Source organism: Drosophila subobscura, chromosome O, assembly GCF_008121235.1.
Source record: "Drosophila subobscura isolate 14011-0131.10 chromosome O, UCBerk_Dsub_1.0, whole genome shotgun sequence".
Classification (NCBI taxonomy): domain Eukaryota; kingdom Metazoa; phylum Arthropoda; class Insecta; order Diptera; family Drosophilidae; genus Drosophila; species Drosophila subobscura.
In genome coordinates this window covers 13,028,593-13,042,552 of record NC_048533.1, presented here as the reverse complement: position 1 = coordinate 13,042,552, position 13,960 = coordinate 13,028,593, and the positions used below count along the sequence as shown (strand labels likewise).

At 43.4% G+C, this 13,960-nt stretch overlaps 1 protein-coding gene across 2 annotated transcripts in view; it reads left to right on the top strand.

The window, feature by feature from the left end:
- Positions 1-13,960, top strand: part of LOC117898676 (protein roadkill) — a 53,704-nt gene that overhangs the window by 28,699 nt on the left and 11,045 nt on the right. The window contains exon 1 of one of the 2 annotated variants that reach the window (XM_034808256.1): positions 12,017-13,585. The exons of the other annotated variant lie outside the window; for it this stretch is intronic. Within the exon in view, the coding sequence (XP_034664147.1) occupies positions 12,111-13,585 (1,475 nt within the window). The 5' untranslated portion in view covers positions 12,017-12,110. Of the gene's footprint in view, positions 1-12,016; positions 13,586-13,960 lie in introns of those variants that run through there. 2 annotated transcript variants of the gene reach the window in all.

Here is a 13,960-nt window from a genome sequence, read left to right as displayed (position 1 = left end):
TGTTTCTGAACTATTGTTCACCATTTGATTTGTTGCTTGTTGTTGCTATTGCTGTTTCTACTATGGTAAATGCTATTTTAAGATGCATATTCGGGGAGAGAAAGAGAGAGAGAGAGAGACGGAGAGAAATAAATTCATTTTAATAGAGTTTTCACCTTTCGAATTGAGTTTTATAACTTGTGTTTTGGGTCGCTTGATTGGTCGGGTCGATGCAAGCAAGTCACTTGCTTTCGATTGATGTCATTTGATAGGTCAACAGGCAGTCGATTGCCGTATAACAGTTATATAACACGCGGTTTGTGGTTTAGTTTGATTTTGTTTATTATGAGTTTATTGTGTTATTTTTAATTTTTTGTCTTTACTTGTACTACATTAAAGTATAACCGTATAACAGTATAACAGTTTGTATAACACATGTATAACAGTTCTACGCATTGAATAACCGTTTCTACTACAGTTCAAAATCAATTAAGAACTATATTTAATCACTTAGTATCATAAGCTCGTAATAACTTTCTTATGTATAACACTTTCATTGTGTTTTGCATGTTGCCATGCGTATAGCACTTTTTAATGTCCGCTTGTGCAACTTATGCAAATTTATCATTATTCACACCCTTTTGTCAGTTTTTACCGCTCATGTATAACAGTTTGCTGACATATTAATCTCCAGCTAAGCTTCAAAGCGAATTCGGACTTGAATCCGCCCCCCACTCGAGATTCCCATTAACACCCCACCCGCTGTCGCACTCTTTCTCTTTTTCTGATACCCCTCCCCCTCGCCCATACACATTACAAATTGAATTTCCATTCGCTTTGCCAATCAATTCCAATCTGTGTATCGGTGTGTCCCCCCACAGGGCTACGAATGCCGGAACTATCCGGTGGCCTAAAAAACAAATTCATGCACTTTTTCCATCCATCCTCGTCGGTGTGTGTTTTTTTTTTGGCCGATTTCACTCGCGGATTCGTAACACCCAAAAAACGAGAGGAGAAGAAGAGCTGCAGCAGCAACAGCAACAGCGAAAGAAAGACTTTAAATTTATATTTAAAACAAAAAGAGACAGAAAATATCGCTGAAACCACCCGCGATTTGTTTGGTATCCAAATCTCACCCGCGCTATCACACACGACGATGGCGAAGACGCCGATGACGCTGAGGGCCCCACACTGTTGCCATCAACTCTCTTTTTCTGCCGCTGCCCGATTATCTACACCTTTCACCTTTCACGCCAACAACAACAGAAACAACAGCAACAACAGCAACAGCAGCAACAACCCTGGCCCGGCGATGCTCAACCTTTGTTGTAGTTTCTTCTCTCAAAAGCCGGCACCAAACATTAAATTTGCTTGGCTTTTGGGGCAGCCTTTCTAATTTCAATTGTCTTTTAGTTGTGCGATTGTTGTGCAATCGAATTAATTGTTGAACTCCCCCCTACAGATGCGGGAGTAACCCTAACAAGGGCGGGGATAACCCTAACAAAAGTATGTGTAGAGCCCATAGCCCTTTTATAAATTCCAATGATGGATAGCCCCAACATGGAGAGAGATAAAGGCATCGCACTCTGACTGTCAGGCATGCCTACAGTGTGGGCAACCCTTCAAAGACTCGCTGTAAATTCATCTCCTTCAAATACACACATCCCATCCTGCGCTCTTCTCTCCCCTCTTTTCTCCTTTTGTTACTGCTGCTGTTTATTTTCCTCATTCTTAGAGTGACATTTTGCAAAAACTGAGCCCACTAAAAACCCCGCAGCCAAAACTCTATCCAAAATTGTATTACATAAACGCTTCGAGGGATTTCCACATACCAGCAACAAAAACAACAACGACACACATAAAGAAAAAAATTAGTTTTACCTCTTTTTCATGGCTTGAGCTTTAAAAAGCGCAGCAAATTATAAAATAAGCAAAACCAAACGAAAAGCAAAAAAAATCCAAAGAAGAAAGGCTAGATTTTCGGGGAAACACGAAGATTTTGATACCTATGGATGTGAAGATTTTTTATTAAAATTAAGAAACAAAAATGAATTGATATTTTATTATAAAAATTATAAATATGACGGTCCCAGGAAGTTATTGCTGTTGTCTTTAGTTCTCGATAACATTTTTATAGAATTTTGTGGTGTTTTTATAAAATTATACAAATAAAAATTTCGTTATTTTCGATCATAAATATTTATGCCACGATTACCAACAGATGCCCTTTCAAGAATAACTTTAAATCAAAAGTCCTCCCAAAAGGTAAACCAAACCTTCTGCTTGAGTCGCTCATGCCCTCTACCTGCCCAGGGTATTTCAGAAATAACAATTTTTATCTCAGTGCGAGAGGCGCGAGAGTCGCCCACAGTCGTCGAGTCGATGCTGCCGCTGCAGCTGCAGCTTGCAATCGCTTTTTTCTCGGCTAACTGTTTTTTTGTGTGTTTTTTTTGGCAACACCAAAAATTGAAACCAAAAGAAACCCAAATAAACGGCTAAAGAAAGAGACGAATAAAAAATGAACGGCAAATGACAAAACGTAGCCGACGCCGATGCCGACGTCGTTGCCGTTGCCGTCGTTCGCTGGGGATATTACATAACAAGCGCGACGCGTTTTTTGTGCAAGCCTCAACGGCGGCAGCAGCAGCAGCAGCAGCGTCGTCATATGGCCCCAAAAAGGGGGCACGACAGCAGCAGCAGAGACAGCGGCATCAGACAACAAACGTAATAAGCGGCAAACACGAATGAGAGAGACACACAAACGCAAACACAACACAAAACTTTGGCTTAGTTTGAGCGAGCGAAACGGAACGTAGATCGAACCGAAGAGCCGAAGAGTTCCGAGCCGCTGCCAAGAAACGATCGAAAGAGCGAAACACCTTTTCGGGTGGTGGAGGTGGTGGTGGAGAGGGTTTCTTGCGGCTTTCTTTTTCCCCAACTGTAGCTTTACTCCCCCTTGCCGCTCTTCTCCTACTATCGCTCTTTCTCTCTCTGGCCCACAAACTGTAACTTGCATCTCTCCTACTCTTCTTTTTTGGGACTGTCCTAATTTCGCTTAATTACACATACAACAATAAATGCAACAAGCAAGGAATTAATACATTTGGAAAGACGAAGTTTTAGATACCCTTAAACAGCCAAATAGTTCCTATATTGTTCTACCTATTGTTCTACGAGTAATAGTGATCTATCAATAGAAAAATAAATTTCTCCATAATAAGTTTTGGGATTGCATTCGATTCTGGGTGATTGTTTTGAGACTTATGCAGGCACATAAGGGATAGGATCCATTCAGAAACTATGAAACATAAAAATTCATGATGATCCTTCTCCGCGTACCAAAATTCCCCTCCGAAAAGTAACAGCCGCCGAAAAGAGTATAATCAGAGCGAACTCTTGCAGATATTGTGCGTAACGACGGGCGGCGTCCGCTGGCGTCTTCTTTCACCGTATCCTCCCCAGCCACCTCGTCAGCTTGCTCATCTTCTTTCAGACACCATTTTAATGTTCCATCTGTCTGCTCCAAACCTTTTCTTCACATTTGTATTTTTTTATGTAATTCGCTTTATTTTTTGTGGGTCTTTGCGTTTAAATGTTTGTCCGTCGCCGTCGCGCACACCGTTTTCACTCTTTCATTTCGAAAATTTACGTTTATTTACAATTTGTCTTCATTTAGGGCGACGCTCAGACGCAGACACCAGCAGTTTTTATTTTTTATTATTATTATTTCTTACCACTTTTGAGGGCCAACTCTTTCCGCGTATTGGATTGGGGGCCCATTGTAATGTTAACTCTCTTAACTGGGCCTTGACGCGCCAGTCGCGTTGCCTCGTTTCTTTTTTTTCAGTTTTTACTGTTTGCCGTTAAGTTTTTCTTGGCTAAATATGATTAACAGCTGATTTGAAAGTTTTGTATTTTTTGGGGCCAGTGGCAGTGTTGGAAAGCCATGCGATAATTTAGATTACTGTAAGGGGAAATTTCAAGGAGTCCACAAATGTCGAAGAGGTAACATTTTAATTCCGATCGATAAGATTGTTTTGCTGCTAAGACGCAGCCCTCTTCTTTATTTTTTTTTACTGAAATATAAATGCTATTATTTTTTACTTTCGATAATTATTTCTTTGTGTTACTCGTTTCTTCACAAATCAAATAAATATTTCGCATGCATTAATCATCTTTTCCTTATCGTTTGGAAGCTTATTTTATCGATAGAAATATTTTCTCACCTTGAGCACATTTTTGGCGAGATATTGTGGAATCATTAATTATTGTTAAATCTATTATCAATACACATGCCAAAGTCGGCTTTTGAGCGCTTCAATGCAATTTTTAATCTTTCTTTCCTTCCATTAGACGGAATTTCGCGTATACGAAAAAATAAAGCCTTGAAATGATAAGAAAATGATAACCTAATGGATTGACATTTCTTATGGACAGACTTTTGGCAGACATAAAAACATTAATGAATGGAAATTTCTTGTGGTAAGGCATTACATATTAATGAACAAATAACATTGTGAACGTTCAGGTTTTGGAGTAGTAGTTTGCACAGCCTGGGGCTTATCGTTTTTATTCACAAATCAGAGTTTTATCTATCTGTTGATCACTTTTCGTTGGAACACTTAGAACATGTCCCATAAATGTTTCCCATTAGTCGAATTTCCACAAGAAAAACCACAAAATCTTCTTTCCAATGAAAAGCAAACAAAAATTCCCATCTAATTACAAAGAAGTCCTCCACTTAATGGCTTTTGAAAATCACTTAACAAGACACGAATCCGAACCGCCACCCAAGACGATGGCAGCCACCCAGCCCACTCCACCCCACCCCACACTTTTCCAGCCATAAAACCCAACCTGTGGCTAATTTTACAGACTAATTACAACCTAAAGCCCTCGTAATAATAAAGATAATAATAATAAAAAAAAAAAAGGGAAATTAATTACCCGCCGCCTTAATCCACAAACAACAACAAGTATCCCAGCGACAGACAGACAAGTGTCAAAGGTCAGAAGAGGGAAAAAAAGAACTTCTGGATGGGGCAAAAAGGGAAAACCTTGGACTTGATCTGTAGGGAAAGCAATTAAAAACAGAGGAGCAATAGCAGCAGCAATAAAAATCCATAAAAAGACAAAAGGCCAGAAAGTAAATTGAAACGGGAGTTGGACAAACAAAACGATTCTACTTGTTGGTATCTTTTTGGTTCTTGGCTCTTGGCTCTGACTCTCGGTTCTTGGTTCTTGGCTCTGGGCTCTCGGACCCTGGGCGCTGTCTCTGAGGCCTGCCTTGTGCCTGTCCAAGCGAGACGTATCCGGACAGTCAACGATATGGCTATGGGGTCTCTGGGCCCACCAACGCTGCTTGATATTCGTGTGTGGCTCGCTGTCGTCATCAGAGACCGCCGTCGTCCGGACGGTCCTGAGGCCGAGGCCGCCACTGCCTCACATGTTTGTTCCTCTGTTTGTCTCAGTGTTTATGTGTCTGTGTGTGTGTGGAGTATCTGTGTGTGTTTAGGCACTGCGTCTGCGCTTAATACACCCAAATACACACTCGTCAGAGCATAAGCCAATGATGTTTGCCCACAGCCATAACCCGAAACCAACTTTGGTGGCATTTTTTTGTTGTGTCTTGTATTTAAATTATTAAAAACAAAAAACCAAAAGCGCCCAGAAAATTGTATTTAATCGAGAAGGAGAGGCAAAGACGGAGTTCCCCATCCTAAGCAAAGGCTCTGCAGGAGTTTTTGTATTTGAATTTTGAAGTCTGGACAGATATGATATGCGTCCAGTAAAGACTACCTGGGATAACTACGGGACATAAAGAGAGTGTCGAAGTTATATGTATATAAAAGATCTTTCATTGATCTGTTTCAAGTCATGGATTAACAAAACATTGTTTGTGCGTCGTGCAGCAGTGCCCCTCAGTCAATTGAAACCTTTTCTTCAACTAATTAATTTCCTATGCTGCGAGTGTCTACTGTAAGCAGCGGAGAGACCACACACAAAGCCCAAGAGATACGCACACGCACTTCAAATTAGCCTAGGACGCAGATACAAAGATACATGAGCCACACATGCAGATACAGATACAAAGACGGTGCACAGGGCATGCAGGAGAGCAGGGAAACCACACATGCAGATACCCTCAATCCACAATCCACACCTGAAAGCAGAAGCAGATCTTTGTGTGTTCTCTCTCTCTCTCTCTATCTCTCTGCTATCCATCACACATCCATCCATCAGACAAAAGAGCAACTAAGCAGCGGAAAAGCCAAAAGATTGAATTATATGGCATTGAAAGTCGCTGTAATTGTTAGAGAATTGTTTGAGCTGTTGGAAAAAAGGAACCCAAAGAGAACTCCAAAGATCTTGCAGAGCGAAGAAAGGGGTTGCACGTAAGAGAATGAGAACGAGAACGAGAACAAGAAGTGCCATACATGAGGCACCGCACCACAGCAGACCACACACGATGGCTGGATGGATGGATGGCTGGCTGGTTCGTTGATCTACAGGTGCTAAGGTTTCCTCTGGTGGTCTTTTGCCTATTCGGATGGCACCTTTTCAGCGTTTAATGAGCGTAAACAAACTCCGTGGGATGCAATTCCCCGATTCAGGAGTGGAGAGCCTTCATCCTCTACTGCAAACTACTAAGACTTCTCCTTGTGGTTTTGGCCAGCGGGATGTGGTGTGGTAGATCCATCAAGGCGCTGCCATTTTGCAGTTGGCAGCTTCACAAAACCCAAAGACAATTTCATAATTTACCTTCCACACACAGAGCACAGAGGAGTCACAAAGGTTGGGAGGGAGGGGTTTGAATGTTTTGACATTTTTGTTTGAGTCCCGCAGATAAGATCTTGACAAAATCCCATCCTGGGTGTTCTTCTCCTTTGAATGATGATCGCTTTGTGTCGCTCTCTGTTGGCCTTCTCCTCTTGGCTGCCTTTTCTGACTCTTTTGTGTGGATGGATCTTTGTGTATTGAAGAAACGATTGAGAGACTGAACGGATAATCCCACAGCTTGACAAATTGTTTGCACAGAGACAATTTTGCACATTTAACAAATTGTCCAAAGATCTCAGAATTAGATTTTGACAAACAGGAAATGCATTTCAAATAATTTTGAGGATTGTTTGTTGCTACCTGAAGAGGCAGCTTCTCTGTCTCTATCTTTTCTCAGTCATCTGTTGCTCACGGTGGCTATTGTATAATCGAAACCACAAGCCAAAAAGCCAAATAAAAATTCAACCCAAGGCCAAGTGAAACTTTTCTTTTCCCCCCCTCGTACCAATAAAAGCCAGGCCAAAATGGGTTTGGTCTCTCACCAAATACGACACCGAATCGACTGGAAATTGTAAATCATTTTATGATTTATCTGTGAACTAGTTTTCGATGGGCGCGTGACAGACAAAGGTAATATAGGCCCGGAAAAAAGGCGAGTTACAAAACATCAAATACAGTCGGAAGGGAGCAATGAAGCTGGGAGCAAAACCACCGCGATCCAATCGCTCAGACTTTGTTTTATTTGAACCGAAACCTCATGTAACTTGAAATCTATTTGGGTTATCTTGAGGATTGTATAAGAAATCGTATTATATTTGAAGATTAAAGGCGAGTAATTGCACCTCCATCTGAGTCCTTATTTCCCTTAAATCCCACTTACAATTATTGGCTCCTTAACACATAAATTCCGTGTCGTAAGCGGCAATAAGAAAGCATAGAAAGGAGAGTAAACGAGTGTAAAAGAGGCACCAGAAAGCCAAAGCCAATCCAAGAGTCAAGCGCCGTCAAAAGCGACGACAAAGCGCAGATTTCTATGATCGTTGTATCTCTTTTTGTTGTTTGCTTGAAATGCGGAAAGCTGTGTGCTCCAATCATTCATTTGTTACATGAGCAACAGACACACACAAAAAAAGATTGTGAAAATGTGAAATGTAAATTTCTCGACAAAAAGCCAACCCGAAAACCGAACCGAAAAACGCCAATTGCTGCAAAGTGATTACGAAAAGTCGATCTCTCCCTCTCTCTCTCCCCCTCTCTCTCTGTGTCTAGGGTACGCTCTCCCTCTGTGGCTTTCTCACTCACTCTCTCTCGCACTCTCTTTGAAAGTTTCACCTGGGGCATGAGTGCGGAAGTGATCCCACAGCAGCAGCAGCAGCATTTTCGGAGCCAACGTATCTGTATCTTACAACTCCATTTCGAATTTAACGGATGCAATGTCAGCGTCTCGTAACTGGTTAATCTATTAGCTGCGATCTCTTGAGTTTTTGGTGTAGGGTTGAGGGAGATCTCTGCCTTTTTTTGAAGGCAATCACAAATCTCCAAATCAATTAACACTTTCGATGCGTTCCCCTGCCCACGCAAAGCGCTTACGCAGGCAGCGCAGTCAGCGAAGGCAGCGCAGTTAGCGCAGCCAGCGGCAGCACAGCCTCCAGTTTTGATTGCTTTGATTTCAATTTTTGTCATCTGAGGTGCTTGCAATGTTGCACAGTGATGCAAAAGGTGAACAACATTTTAGCGCAACATTTTATAACCTAATTCTCTTCATTAGATTCCATTTTATGCTCACTTTTAGTCCACTTTTTAACACACCTGCGTCATCTATTTTATAGTTTTTATAATCTTCTGTTTGACCTCAATTCAAACTTTTCGCTAAAACCCCAAATTCAAATGCCACTTGAACCACTGTGCCATGTGGCGGCGCCTGCCTCGATTGTGAAAATTGGGTTATTGTCAGCAAGCAGCAGCGGCAGCGGCAAAACCATTCAAGCGGCAGGCAGGCATTTTTATTAAAACTTTTTGTTTTATTTATGGAAATTAGTGTCAAGTAAATCATGTGCATGAACATATTGGCACACACAGAAACAGAAAACAGCAACAAAAACTTGCACCCTATGAGCGGTATAATATCAGCATATGGGAAAGCGTTAAATGAAATTTCTATTTCATTGAAAATCGATTGATGATGAGTGGCTGGCAGCAGCGGGAGAGAAAAGTCAGAGGAGGAGGAGTAGTAGATGCTCGGGTCAGCGGGCGCCATGAGGTTGTGAAAGTTGCAATGAAATTGAAACTACAACTCATTGAAGATTCAATGACTAAGTGGAAAAGGTGAACCAGTTGCTATTCGTAGATGCTTCCGCAAAAAACCATTGAAAAAACTGAAAGGAAGTTGAAATAGACGCCTCCAGCTGGCCCAAAAGGTCACTGAACGTCCGTTTTGTACAGCATTCAAAAAAAGATGAGCCAATCACACAATCTCAGACACACACTCAAAGTACGAATACGAATGCGAATAGATCCCCTCTTTATATGGCAGTGTGTGTGGGGGCGTTGATAACTTTGAAATTGATCGTTTGATGTTCCAACATACATACAAATGATTCAATTATGTTTAGCGAACGGATTTGCCTTGGAATCTCTGTGACTGGACCATGAACCTTTGACAGAAACCTTTGTTAGAGTCGCATTATTCTTGGTTGGCAACTGACATCGAGGTGAAACTACTGTACCCACGTTTAAGTTGCAAATAGATTGCTTAAATATAATTAAATGATAAAGAAAATGTTTGTAGATTTGTTCTGAAAATAGTTCGTTAGAAGAGCATTCCATGTGCATAAATTGAAATTCAAAAAGTTGTCGTGGAAACGCTGAAACGCAAACCAACCGAGGGTCATCCACAGCATAACGAGTAAGGTAATATTTTAAGGGTTTTCTACGGAAGTAATTCCCATAAAAAACTACCAATCTCTATGGTAATACCTTGTGGACATCTCAATTATGCCAGAGATTTCACAAGTTTTCGAAGGCACTTCACTCCGCCTACCCCCTACTGTTGGGGTGTTTGAACCATTTGTGAGTGTGCAAGGGGTTCACATAACTCAACTTTCAACACCTTCAGAGCGTCGGTCGCAACATCAAAGGGCGGGGTATTACTGTCAAATTTTCACACATTCTAGCAAAATGCCACATTGAGACCAGAGGCATGGACTTGGACGTAGTCCGACTGAAACCATCTAACTAATGAGCAGGCAAACAGACGGATGGATGGATGGATGGATGGCCACACGTGTGGATTGGTTATGGGTGATTGTTGCGAGAAGTCGGACGGAAGCTGCAACTAATGCGAGACATCTTCAGTGTTCGTGTGTGGCCATTACCCAAAAGGACACACACGAAGCCCTTTTGGCCTTATGCTAATTTGCAGGCCATAAATGAGACGAATGCTGCCGCCGAGTGGCAGAGCGGTGTGCAAGTAAGTAGTTGCAGTTGCACATGCAGTGTATCTGGATCTGCATCTGCGTCTGCATCTGTAGTTGTGGTAAGTGGAACTGCTACTGCTGCTGCGAAGAGCCATGAAGTGGCAGCGCAGTGGCGGGGGGCCCAACGCACTGCCAGAGCTACATGTGTTGCCAGTACCACCGACAACGCCCCATTTGGGTACACACACACAAACACAGCAAAAAAGTGACAAAAGAGAAGGATAAAGTGGAGTGGTTCGACCATAAAATACCCTTTGCACACAGAAGGCCAAATTGTGATGACTGTTCCCACACTGCAGGGTATCAAAATTGTCACCAAAGGATGGCCAAAAGCTTATGTGTTCCAATGTCAATCGTTCCAACAAAGAGAATATCTTGTGTGGGTGGGCGATAACTGTAATTCAAAGAGATAGGAACTGAAGGGAAGGCCGCCAGCCGCGGTCTTAGTGAAGAGAGACAAGAAGAGGGGGCAGCCAGCGCAAGAGAGGAATAGAGATAGATAGTGATAGCAGCAGAGAAGAACCGACCGTCTATGTGTGAGTCCAAGCGATTACGGTTTATCGGCCACGCCAAGGACCGACCGGCTAGCGGCCTCCATTTTGTGCCTTCAATCCTGTGACCACACACACACGCACGCATACATGTGCGGACACACGCGCAATAATTTATCAGCTGGCCCTCAAAACTTAAGATACATTCTCTCTCTCTGTTGCTCACTCACGCACGCACGCACTCACACACGTTTGGCTCTCTGCACTTGCGCTCAATTTTCAGTGTCGTTTTGTCGGTTGCTTCCTTTTCCATACGAATACATACAACTACAACGACCTCACACAGAGCAGAGCGTTGCATCGCGCTCTCTCCCTCTGACGAAAGTGTAGGTGTGCTCTGTTCTGCTCCCCCCCCCCCCCCCACGCGCTGAGTTGCGTTACATGAGGTGAAACGAAATGAAAACTGAAACGCTGCGGGCGGCGCTGCCGGCGTCGACAACAAAGCAGCGCAGTAGCTGTCCCACAAAAAGAGAGCGTCACGCTCTCTCTCTCTGTCTCTCTTGCTCAGCCGTCGACTTTTTCCAATTCACTGGCAGCATGCTGCAGAGCTCAGACTTGAAACGCGAAAATGAGTCGAAAAGGTATATTGAGCGATAGCGGTAGATTTCACATAGCATGCGCTGAAATTGCTGGGCTCCGTTTGGCTGTTGTTCATACCTTTTTTTTCGCTCAGCAACATTTTTAGGCACCTGCAACATTCGAAGGCGGGGCGGGCTTATTTGAAACGGCCTTGCGAACACGAACACGACTGAATATGTCCAAAGTTATACTCCGTTAGTCGAACCGAGAGGTTGCAGCCCGCAGCCCCAACTTGGCCAACTTTTGCACTGCACGGTTGCTGCGCGCGCGTCGTCCAATAAGTTAATATACAAAAAACAATATAAAGTACAAAAGTTTATAAATTTTAACGTAATATTAACTGTGGGATCGCTCTGCCGGCCGTAACGTCTTCTCTGTCGTAGTGTCGCTCTCCTCCGCCCTGTTTTCGAGTGTCGTTCGCCCACCAACCAACCAAACCAACCAAAAAAGATACAAGATACAACCGAAAATCCCAAAGCACACACTCGAAAAATTATACAAAATACAAGAAAAAAAAAGTAAGGCATGTGGAGCAATGTGTGGCACAAAGATTTGTTGAAATGAAAAAGAATTGAAACGAAAATTGAGTAATTTTGTAACAAAAAAAAAAAAACAAAATCTAAAATCCATACAAGTTGGTGTACTATAAAAGTGTGTGTGTGTGAGAGTGTGTTGATAAGATAAAGATATATCCATAAAGAAAGAGATAAAAGATTGAATTTGAATTATTAGAATTGAAAGTAAAATGTTTGAGCCCTATGTGAAAATCAAGAAAAAGCGAAATGTCCATGAAATTTATCAACAAAGCGACGAGAATTTAGAGCGAGAACGAGAACGGGAACGGGACCAACAGGAGCCGCAGGAGTCGCTGGAGGATAGTAGTGATAATTGTTGCTGCCTGGAGGAGGTGCCCCCATTAGCAGTGGGCGAGGGCGCCACTGTGGCAACAACAGGAACAGCAACAGCAGCAGCAACAGCAACAGGAGGAGCCAGCAGCAGCAGCAGTGGCAACTGCAGCCGATTGCAGCAATTGATTTCGACGCCGCCAGTATTATTGCGTAGATCTTCGCTGTCGCCGCCGCACCACCATCACCCGCAAGGGGGCAACTCTCCTTTGCACCAGCTTCCACCACAAGCTGTAAGCACACCACCGCCCACACCACCCACACCACCGCACCACCAGCAGCAGCAGCCACAGCAGCAGCAACATCTAGCTGCTGCGCCTTCAGTTTTGCAACAGCATTTGGGTCACCTGAATTTCGAAAGTGGAGCAACTGCAGCAGCAGCAGCAGCAGCGGTAGCCCAAGCGGCAGCAGTGGGAGCTGGAACCAGTAGAAGTGGATCGGCAACACTGGCACAACATTTGGCAACACCCAGCAGCATATTGCAGGCGGCATACAGCAGTGGCAGCCACAACTTGCAAAATATATTGACGCGCTCACAAAGTTCCTCCACCACCACCTCCTCCTCCTCCTCCTCCTCCACCTCCACCTCGTCGTCCGCACACGTTGCAAGCACCACCCCTGCCGCTGCATCTGCCTCATCGTCGTCCAGTTCCTCAAACAATAACAATTGCAGCAGCGCCTGTGCGGGGAATACCCATTACAACGGTGGCAGCAACAGCAGCAACAGCAGCAGCAGCAATCACCACAGCAACAGCATCATTGCCAGCCGTTTGTTTGGGGCACCATCATCCTCTTCTTCTTCGGCATCGTCCAGTCCCTCCTCCTCTTCGTCGTCGTCATCCCACCTGCCGTCATCGTCGCCTCATCATCTGCATAGCCATCATTCCGCGTTGACCAACTCCATCACGAATCGCATCAATCAGAGTATAAGGCGGCATCTCAATCAGCAGCAGTATCATCCCATCAGCGCCTCCTCCTCATCCTCATCCTCCTCCTCAAGTGGCACGTCGTCTCGTTTGGCGCATTATCAGACGCAACAATCGCCGATACACCAGCACCAGCAACAGCAGCAGCAGCAGCAGCATTATAATTGCGCTCATCCTGGACAACAGCAGCAACATCATCATCATCATCAGAGTAGCAGCAGCAACAGCAACCATCATCAACAACAGCAACACCACCACCACCACCAACACCACAGCAACAATCAACAGCAACAACCACAACAATCTCCTCTGTGCCTAGTATTATTAGTTAAATGCCCCAATTCTAAGGAATTTTGTAACGCAGCCGCCGCAAATTTCTGTGATAAAAGGTAAGGGAAACCTCCAAAATGGAACACTCCACTATTGTTCTTATGTGTGTGGCATGTGGCATGAGTACAGCAGCAAAAGCGAATGCTTAAATGCCATCAAATGACATTTTGTACAGCAATCTTATGTGAATTATTTACACCTCTAAGTGGTGGCAAAAGCATTAGAGAATTCAGCCAGAAAAGTGGCAAAAGCTAATGGAGGTCGGGCCTGCAAATAATCTTTGAACTTCAAAAGGGAATCAATCGATACTCGAATTCATTATAAGCAGATTACGAGAAGATTGATTGGAACCTAAAACTTAAAACCTTAACGAAAAATGGTGGATACATGGGTTCTAATCACACAAAACTCTACAAAAGTTTGGCGAAAGTTTA